Source organism: Hemibagrus wyckioides, linkage group LG04, assembly GCF_019097595.1.
Source record: "Hemibagrus wyckioides isolate EC202008001 linkage group LG04, SWU_Hwy_1.0, whole genome shotgun sequence".
NCBI classification, from domain to species: Eukaryota; Metazoa; Chordata; class Actinopteri; order Siluriformes; family Bagridae; genus Hemibagrus; species Hemibagrus wyckioides.
Genome location: NC_080713.1, coordinates 3,240,815 through 3,251,198, shown reverse-complemented (window position 1 = coordinate 3,251,198; position 10,384 = coordinate 3,240,815). Strand labels below are relative to the sequence as shown.

The 10,384-nt window shown below is 40.4% G+C and overlaps 1 protein-coding gene across 5 annotated transcripts in view; it reads right to left on the bottom strand.

The window, feature by feature from the left end:
* Positions 1–10,384, bottom strand: part of gse1b (Gse1 coiled-coil protein b) — a 237,559-nt gene that overhangs the window by 154,221 nt on the left and 72,954 nt on the right. For all 5 annotated transcript variants that reach the window (XM_058387659.1, XM_058387657.1, XM_058387658.1 and 2 more), the window contains exon 2: positions 8,021–8,186. In XM_058387659.1, the coding sequence (XP_058243642.1) occupies positions 8,021–8,186 (166 nt within the window). The remainder of the gene's footprint in view (positions 1–8,020; positions 8,187–10,384) is intronic.

Below are 10,384 nucleotides of genomic sequence, written 5' to 3'. Positions count from 1 at the left end.
TGTCTGTTTATCTTTCTGTCTGTCTGTCTGTTGTCTGTCTGTCTATCTATCTGTCTGTCTGTCTGTCGTCTGTCTGTCTATCTATCTATCTATCTATCTATCTATCTATCTATCTATCTATCTATCTATCTATCTATCTATCTGTCTGTCTGTCTGTCTGTCTGTCTGTCTGTCTGTCTATCTATCTATCTATCTATCTATCTATCTATCTATCTGTCTATCTATCTGTCTGTCTGTTTATCTTTCTGTCTGTCTGTCTATCTATCTATCTATCTATCTATCTATCTATCTATCTATCTATCTATCTGTCTATCTATCTGTCTGTTTATCTTTCTGTCTATCTATCTATCTATCTATCTATCTATCTATCTATCTATCTATCTATCTGTCTATCTATCTGTCTGTTTATCTTTCTGTCTGTCTATCTATCTATCTATCTATCTATCTATCTATCTATCTATCTATCTATCTATCTATCTATCTATCTATCTATCTATCTATCTATCTATCTATCTATCTATCTATCTATCTATCTATCTATCTGTCTGTCTATCTATCTATCTATCTATCTATCTATCTATCTATCTATCTATCTATCTATCTATCTATCTATCTATCTGTCTGTTTATCTTTCTGTCTATCTATCTATCTATCTATCTATCTATCTATCTATCTATCTATCTATCTATCTATCTATCTATCTATCTATCTGTCTGTTGTCTGTCTGTCTGTCTGTCTGTCTATCTATCTATCTATCTATCTATCTATCTATCTATCTATCTATCTATCTATCTATCTATCTATCTATCTATCTATCTGTCTGTCTGTCTGTCTGTCTGTCTGTCTATCTATCTATCTATCTATCTATCTATCTATCTATCTATCTATCTATCTATCTATCTATCTATCTATCTATCACTATACCCATTGTGTGTGTGTGTGTCTGAATTTCCTAGTATACCTGTCATTTTCTGCACAGTGTGTGTGTGTGTGTGTGTGTGTATGTGTGTGTGTGTGTGTGTGTGTGTGTGTGTATGTGTGTGTGTGTGTGTGTGTGTATGTGTGTGTGTGTGTATGTGTGTGTGTGTGTGTGTGTGTGTGTGTGTGTGTGTGTGTGTGTATATCCCATCCTGAGTGTATTTTCCCACCTCGTGTTCCTGGGACCAGCTCTGGCTCCATCCTGAACCTGATAAAGTGGTTAGTGAAAGTGAGTGAGTGTCAGTTCTAATTAACTCTATTTTAATTAAGCATTAACATTGATACACATGATGCTAATCATCCCCGAGCCGGCTTCCTGCTCGAGACCGAAAGTAGAACACGAGATCTTTGCCTTCAAAAACCTAAATATGATGAAGGTTCCTGAGTGGAGATGGACAGGAACAGGAAAAGGAGGGCAGTGGATTAACATTCCTGCCAGTGTGGCTTTGCCAAGACACTCAAAAGAACGCCGGAGTCTCAAGTGGCATTTTAATCGCCTCACACACACACACACACACACACTGTGCAGAATGACAGGTATACTACGAAATTCAGACACACACACACACGCACACACACGCACACACACTTCCATCTGCTCCAGCTACACAGCAGCAGCCGCGAGCTCGTCACTGTCACTCGCAGCTGGCCTATTCTCCCGTCACTTCTCCGCCGAGATGGGGGGAGGAAGAGTTCACTCCTCCTGTGTGCTGCCTTTTTTCATTTCATCCTCCCTCTCCATCCCTCCTTCCATTTATTTCTCCCCCGAGTTCGAGAGACCGAGCGACACTAGGCGGCCGGGTCTGCCTGAGACACCGTAAACACTCATTTAACGCCTCCCTCCATTCTTACACACACACACACACACACACAAGAGGCAAACTGCATACACATCAGCTATGTCAACAAGAGCTACCGAGTCTGTGCGATACGAGCCATGCAACTCTGTTTACCTATATGCAAATGAGATGCAAATGAGACAACCAACAACCAATAAGATTAAAGGATTACAGTATTTTTCGTTCTTTCTTTCTTTCTTTCTTTCATTTCATATATTCCTTCCAGATATTCACACCATCTGAACCGATCGGGCTTGAAATGCTTTTCTGGTTCATTACATCATACCTTTTGCATCAAACTTGTAAATATTCATCAACAAAAAGCAAAACAAAGCTATACACAATCATTTCCTTTCACATTTATATTCTTTATCATATAAGTTTTGTAGATATTGCACTAGCATGAAGCTGTCAATGAAACCATGGCAACCGGAAGATAGGACACGCCCACTAGCCATCAGTATAGAGCCTCTGAACAAGTTGAGGTAAAATGGCGGCTGCTGGTGTCTGTGTGTGTGTGTGTGTGTGTGTGTGTGTGCATTAAGATCATTTAAATGAACATAAGCTACGCCCCAAATCGCACACCATTCTACATTATTCGTACACACAATGCTCGCAGCTTTCCTTACACTACAGAAAGGGGCAGGGCTAAAAAGCTCTTATCGACTGGGAAAAGCTTCTACTCCCTGTGAAAGATAATAACATTCCATTTGAGACGATCCTTTCTAACGTTCATACGCTAGAGTGCATACTGTACAGTGCGTAGTGTAGCGTGTCATTCGGGACGCGACTTGAGTCACGATAAAGCACTAATTTAAAACTAGAGTAAATTGTATAAATGATGAAATAAGAGATATCTACAGAGCAACATTCCTCTCTGCTTTTCTCCCACACGCCTTCACATCCAGCACCTCGGTTACACTTGATTACAGTGACCTCAGCAGGATTGAGTCTACAGAAGAGAAAAAAAATAAAGTATAAATAAAAAACAAACTTCCTTTGTACATTTCTTTCTCTCAAGCTGTTTTCAGGAAAAAGCAGACAAGCCGGAGCGCTCCGGGCCTCGTCAGATGCTATTTGGAAACCATCTGCTGTGGCAAACGTGGCATAAAAACGGTACAATTTCCAAGCAAATCAGCTCCGTTTGTTCGAAAACGGACAGATCTGTCAGAAACGGACGAGGACGAATGAGAGAGAGAGTCTTACCACCTGGACAGATCCTCCCAAATCCGTTCATCGGGGACGGGTCAGACTCGGTTGCTGAAGGATACATGAATGTTGTGCAGTTTCAGTTGTGCTGTATCAGTCACTGTGGTCAGTAAGGTCTCAGACACCCTCCCCTTCCTCCCCCACCACCACCATCACAACCAACACCACTAACACCACCTTCTCCTCCCTTCTCCAGCTCTACTTCCTGTGTGAAACTGGCCTCCTCTTCACCTTAATTGTGCTATCAAGTCTTCTTTCAAGAAAAAAAAGGTTGTGTATATATATATATATATATATATATATATATATATATATATATATATATATATATATATATATATATATATATATATATATATACACGTGTGTGTGTGTGTGTGTGTGTGTGTGAGAGAGAGAGAAAGTGTGTGTGTGTGTGTGTGAGAGAGAGAGAAAGTGTGTGTGTGTGTGTGTGTGTGTGTGTACACAGGCGAAGCTCGTTCGCTCCGATTAAACCAGCTCTCCACTGGCTCCTGCAATCCCAGCAGGCACTCTGTCGCCTTCTCTGAGAGATGGAGCTCGTTTTGTGTTTAGCTGCTCATCTGTTTCTGTTTCCCTGTAAAGCCGCTTTACCGCAGCGCTGCGGAAGCTCTCGTTCGATCCCACGCTGCTGCCAGCTTTCCCACAACGCTTCACCAAACAAAACCAGAGCAGAAGGAAGCGGCCGCCGTGATAAACAGTGCTGAAGGTAATTATGTGAAACCTACACGGGGCCTTCAGAGCACCTTCATCAGCATCGTGGAAAGCTTTTATGAAGCGTGGCGTACGTGAAAAAAAAACACAAAAGCGTGATGTCACTTTACACCACGGCAAGGTTGAATTCTCTTATCTGATTGGTCCGTGGGTGTGGGTTAAATTCCTATAACAGCAGATGGGACGAATCACAGGTTTCTATTAAGGCACTCATAAAATCTTCAAAACACCGTGTATACTGTAAGTGATATGGTCGAGGTTTCTGTAAGGAGTTAAGGAGTGTGTAAGGAGTGTCAAAAAAGAGACCAGAAAGGAGAAAGGAGTCTCCAGTATCAGAAAGGAGTCTCTAGTGTCAGAAAGGAGACCAGAAAGGAGTCTCAAATGTCAGAAAAGAGTCTCTAGTGTCAGAAAGGAGACTCCAGTATCAGAAAAGTGTTCTCTAGTATCAGACAAAAGACCAGAAAGGAGTCTTTAGTGTCAGAAAAGAGACCAGAAAGGAGTCTCCAGTATCAGAAAGGAGTCTTTAGTGTCAGAAAAGAGACCAGAAAGGAGTATCCAGTGTCGGAAAGGAGTCTCTAGTGTCAGAAAGGAGTCTCTAGTGTCAGAAAGGAGTCTCTAGTGTCAGAAAAGAGACCAGAAAGGAGTCTCCAGTATCAGAAAGGAGTCTTTAGTGTCAGAAAAGAGACCAGAAAGGAGTCTCTAGTCTCAGAAAAGAGACCAGAAAGGAGTCTCCAGTATCAGAAAGGAGTCTTTAGTGTCAGAAAAGAGACCAGAAAGGAGTCTCTAGTGTCAGAAAGGAGTCTCTAGTGTCAGAAAAGAGACCAGAAAGGAGTCTCCAGTATCAGAAAGGAGTCTTTAGTGTCAGAAAAGAGACCAGAAAGGAGTATCCAGTGTCAGAAAGGAGTCTCTAGTGTCAGAAAAGAGACCAGAAAGGAGTCTCTAGTGTCAGAAAGGAGTCTCTAGTATCAGAAATGAGTCTCTAGTATCAGAAAAAAGACCAGAAACGAGTCTTTAGTGTTGGAAAAGAGTCTCTAGTGTCAGAAAAGAGACTAGAAAAGAGTCTCCAGTATCAGAAAGGAGTCTCTAGTGTCAGAAAGGAGTCTCTAGTATCAGAAAGGAGACTCCAGTATCAGAAGAGAGTGTCTAGTGTCAGAAAAGAAACCAGAAAGGAGTCTTTAGTGGCAGAAAGGAGTCTCTAGTGTAGAAAAAAGAGACCCAAAGAAGTTTCTAGTGTCAGAAAAGAGACCAGGAAAGAAGTCTTCAGTGTCAAAAAGAAGTCTCTAGTATCAGATAAGAGACCAGAAAGGAGTCTCTAGTGTCAGAATGGAGTCTCTAGTGTCAGATGCTAGTGGATGTTGAAGGAACAAACTGAACTGAATCTCAAGAAGCACAGCTCTGTTAAGAATTTCTGTCATTTGAATCCCATAATAAATTGTTGTGCCATTTAAACTTTGGGCAAACTTTTTTTTGACTTTTTTTTTGACTTCTTCTCGAGGAACAGGAAACATGTCAGACATTTTGTCTATGCTAATCAAACATATGCTACACATGATTTGGGTAGAGCTTTGGAAAAAACCAAACCAAAACAAAACAAAAGTGCCGGAATATCCCTTCAATAGAAAACTCCAGACACAATGAAGTAGCTCTGTCTCTTAGCTCTTAGCCACACTTTCATCGTCTACACTGCTAAGTGAAGCACTCAGGACGGCAGCATGATGTAAGACTCTTGTCATCAGGACACATTTGGACTCATATCTGTAGCTGTATAGGGAAAGTTTATTCGCTCTGGTTTGTACAGAGTGCATCGGCTCTCGGTGCCTTAATGTGCCGCCCAGCAGGAAAACAATGATTAAAACAAATCGAAGCTGACAAGCTGCGTCCGCTTTCTCTTTTCTCTGCCCTTCTTTACAGGCGTATTGGAATTATCCACGCGGTAGAGCTAGCAATTACGTCAGTCAAATCCTGTCGTGTTTTCTTATTGTTCCTGTGTCATACTTAAAATTAAAGTAGTTGACCTTTGCTTTAAGGACTGTGCTTTAATCCAGTCACCTCTGTGAGGAATGCTAACAGTTTACGCTAATGGTTTTGATACGGTTTCTTCCACCATTGACACAACATTATTATCTGGACAATTATGCCAAAAATCTGTGACAAAAAAAGACATCTATTATTAACTCGAATGGATGATATTTTCTTGAAGACTAATGAGAAAAAAACAACAATACAAACTAGCATACTGTGCTACGAGATCTGCTAAGCTAGTCAGACTTTTTTTTTTTTTAAATAGATCCCATCTCTTCATCTTTGTTCTCATTAAAAATGCACATTAATACAAACAAATATGTCATTTCTAAATGTTAGCTGCTAGAAAGAAATATATATTTTAAAAATTAAGCTATTCCAGATAGCTGCGAGTAAATTAGCATAAAGGATTTCAGTTTCTGAATCTTATATCCAATGTCAGATTTGATCAAAATCCAAATGTCATAATTTAGTCATTATTATTCATCATTACCTACGGAAAATTAGCTAAGTTAGCCACATCGCTAGCTCTGAAAGCAGGTTCTGTCAGCAAGCCGACCAGTTCCAAAAAAAAAAAAAGTGCTCATTTGAATAGATGGATAAACCATGAAGCTTGATTACACAGAAAATTTGCAAAGCTCATTAAACTTCTCAGCTCACGAGTGGAAAGGGAATTTGCTTATCAAACAACAGACATAAGAACTAAAAAGCCTGAAATCCAAACCACAAAAATGCAAATAATCCGATTCACATCTTATCATAGAAGAATCTTAGCCGCGGTTTATTTCACCGGAAAGCACCAGACATCCCAGTTTTCTTGGAGCTCGGTACTGGTTTTCCCCAAAAATTATAATCTCAGAGCTTTCACTTGGGTTTCCTCGTTTACTCGTCTCCTTCGGGGGTTTCTAGGAGTTTGTTTATGTTATTATTTCTGGTTTTTATTACCTCAGCGAAGTCATGTCCTGCTCTTTGACTGTTCGCTAATCTACAAACGACCGTATTAGCGCCTTTTACTGCTTCAGACCCACATTCGGTTTGGTTTTGATCTTGTTGTCTGCATGATAAGGACAAGATAAAGATCTTACTGGATATTTTATAATAAAAACATATTATTTTCACTATAACTGTGCCTAAAATGACACAGCAGAGTGTTAGCCTCTCAGACGGAGGTCTCAATAGAACCCTAAAGTCATAAGAATGATTTAAACGGTTCCAGGAGGAACCAGAAAGAAGTGTTTCGCAGTGATGTCATAGGAGAACTATTTTTAGTTCCCCAAAGAACCTTTTAGTAAACTGTTCCTTTGTCCTTTTTTTATAGTCTAAGGAACCTTTTAGCACAACAGAGAACCTTTTGTAGAATGAAAACATTCCATAGAACCAGACATCCTAAAGACAAGGAACTGTTTAAGAACCTTTCGTGTAATGAAAACCTTCCATGGATGATAAAGGTTCTTCATAGAACCATACACCCTAAAGACAAAGAAGTGTTTAAGAACCTTTAAGAGTGTATTATAAGAAAGAACAAATCCAGCTAGTTTCATGATGCGCTATACAAATGTGAGGTGTTATAACGGTGTTATCAATGCATAACACCAATACAGTGTATCACGTTAACAGTTTATAACGCTTATGTTAGTTAATAATTATAATAAAGTGTGATGAACGCCTTACATATGCATTATAAGGTGATATGAATGTGTTGACAGGGTGTTCGTATGTGTGACTGTCACTAGACTCTAAAAAAGAAAGGGTTCTTCAAGAGTTCTTAGATTCTGGAAAAGGTTCTTGTTAGAGAAGCTTTATATAGTGACATTCACATTACTACTATAAAGGTTCTCTAACAAGAACCTTTTCAAGAACCTAAGAAGCATTATGAGGAACCGCTGTGTCAATAAATGTAGGTCAGTTTTCATCAGCTGTTTACTGAACGTCTTTCCAACTGTTCTAAGTAGAACCAATTTCTCATTTGCTATACAAAGAACCCTAGAGTGAAGTTCCAAGCCTGGACCTACTGAGGAACCACTGGTTAGATGGTCAAATGTAGGTCAATGGTCACTGTTGTTTATTATTTTTTAAACTATAACCATTTTGGCCAATTTTTGATTCATTCATCAGAATTCCTAAGGTTCTGTGATGATGTCATCTGTGTAGAACTTAAACGAGGTGAAGTCCGAGCCTCTGAAGATCAAACAGGAGACCGCAAAAGAGCTCAAGAACCGAGAAGAACTGCATGGACTTACTGGAAGGTGTTCGAACTCTGTCCTCGCTCGAGTGATGAGAACTCGTAAAGGTGAGTCCAGATTCCCCAGACAGAGCGAGGGCATGCTGGGAAACGTCCCTCAGCGGAGTAGTCGGTTGATGAGCATCCTCTTTACCGCTCCCAGGCGATTCTTCCAGCGTGGAGCTCTGCAACGCATAACACATGTCTTTAGATACTTTACAGAAATGTTTATCATATGCTATGAATAAAGAAGTGATTAGTAGAACAAATAATCTTCTAGAACAGCAGCGGTCAGTGTTGATGATGTATTTTATGTTCTAATAAACATGAAAATATCTCGAGCTCATATTGACCACACACCTGATTTCAGATTTCAGAATAAAATGATATAGTTGCTATTTATTCCTAACATTTATCCCTAATGAGAAGCCTGAGGTGATGGTGGCGAGGAAAAACTCCCTGAGATGATCTGAAGAAGAAACCTTAAGTGGAACCAAGCTCCTCAGAAGGGAACCTCATCCTCATTTGGGTGACATTTTGTAACCAAGAGCTCCTAAGAAACTAATAGTTCAGCGTAATTTCTGAGACTTAACACTAATTCCTTCCTGCTTTTATCTTATGCTAATATGTCATTGTTTCTATAGTAACAGATCGTTTATAAGCAAACGTCCCGAGAGGTTTATTTAACCTTTATGGAAGGATTCTCCAAGATGGTGTGAGGTAAAATTATTGAGGTAAATTTCTTCTGTCTCTTGATGGTGAGGAACTTGTATGAATCCACAACATTAAATGTAACAATAAAGGGATAAGAAGTACCACTCTTTAATACACATAACATGATTATTTCTCTATATCAACACTCCACTAGCATGCCGCAGCGATCAGTGCACTCTGCCTTCTCCAACACTGGGACATTTCTTTTCTGATTACTGTAAAGACGAAGAAGAATGCAAAAAAAAACGACAGACAATAAAACCAGTTCCAGCACTTTATAAGAGAAGCCGTATCCTTTCGACAGGAAGGATGAGGCCTCGACGCATGACAGCGAGATCCTGGATGCTTCTTCAGAGCAGAAATGGATAAAGAAAGACAGCAAGAAAGAGACTCAGGGAGTTTACAGATAGAGAACGAAGGAGTGAGAGACAGACACACGGGATGAGTGTGAGAGGAAAGGAAAGAAAGGACGTAAGAGAAAAATAACAGGAGGAGCTGTCAGAGGGATGTGCGAGCGGAGAGGTGGAGAGGGGGATGACTTCAAAGTGCTGCTGATGGCTCTGCTATTGACGAGCTCGGCGAGATAGGCAGCCGATCTGCCGTGCCATCACGCGACAAAAGGAAAAGCCCCGGGCTGATGAAATAAACATGACTTCCTCCAGGATACAGACAGACAGAAAAACCGCGAGGCCCAGAAGCGAGAGCTCAGTACGTCCAAAAACACAGGATGCACACAGGTGCCTAAAAATAAACATGCGCCGGCCCTAATTACTCCTCTCGAGGAGAGAGGCATTTTTCACCAAGCTTTGTAGACAGAATGAGAAGGACATGATGACTAGATACCAAATTCCTGAGTGATTTATTTGATGTGCGAGTTGCTTAGCAGCTTGTTCGCTGCTCTGGTGTACACGCTAACACTGAGATGGACTTCATTAAAGGCTAACCACAAACACCAGCAAAAACCTGGCTCAAGCTTTTCTGTTTTTCAGAGACATGGCTCGATTAGCCGTCGCATGAACTGCTAATAAACTTTTATTTATATTTACACAAAAAAGGTACAAAACTGTACCTTTTAAGGTAAAGGTGGCCATCGCTGGGGTGGTACCCTGAAAGGTACAATTATGTACCTCTAGTCATAACTCATTTTGGGAACATAATTGTACCTTAAGGACCTTTAAAGGTACCGTTATATTTTTTGTTCCCCTAGGAACAAAATTGTACCTCCGTGGTACCCTTTTTTTCTGACAGTGTAGGGAATTGTTAGACGCCCTTATCTGGGGTGACTTTATCTCATTTTTCATACAACTGAGCACTTGAGGGTTAAGGGCTTTGCTCCAGGGCCCAGCAACAGTAGCTTGGTGGTCCAGGGATTTGAACCCACAACCCTCCGATCAGTAATCCAACCCCTATTTAACCAATAAGCTACCACATGAAATGTACTGTACCTTTGCAATTCGGATTATGCTAAACTTGGTTTGTGAGTGAGATTGCTTGATAATTAGTGACAGGAGAGTCTTGAGTAGATTGAAACTACATGGTAGTGAGAATTCATGAGCTTTTTCATGCTATTAACCTCTGAAGTGAGAAAGAAACCGAGGTTGGTGAAGGAACGACTCATCTAGAAAAAGAATGACAACAGAATGAGAACTTCATGGACATTTTATGACGT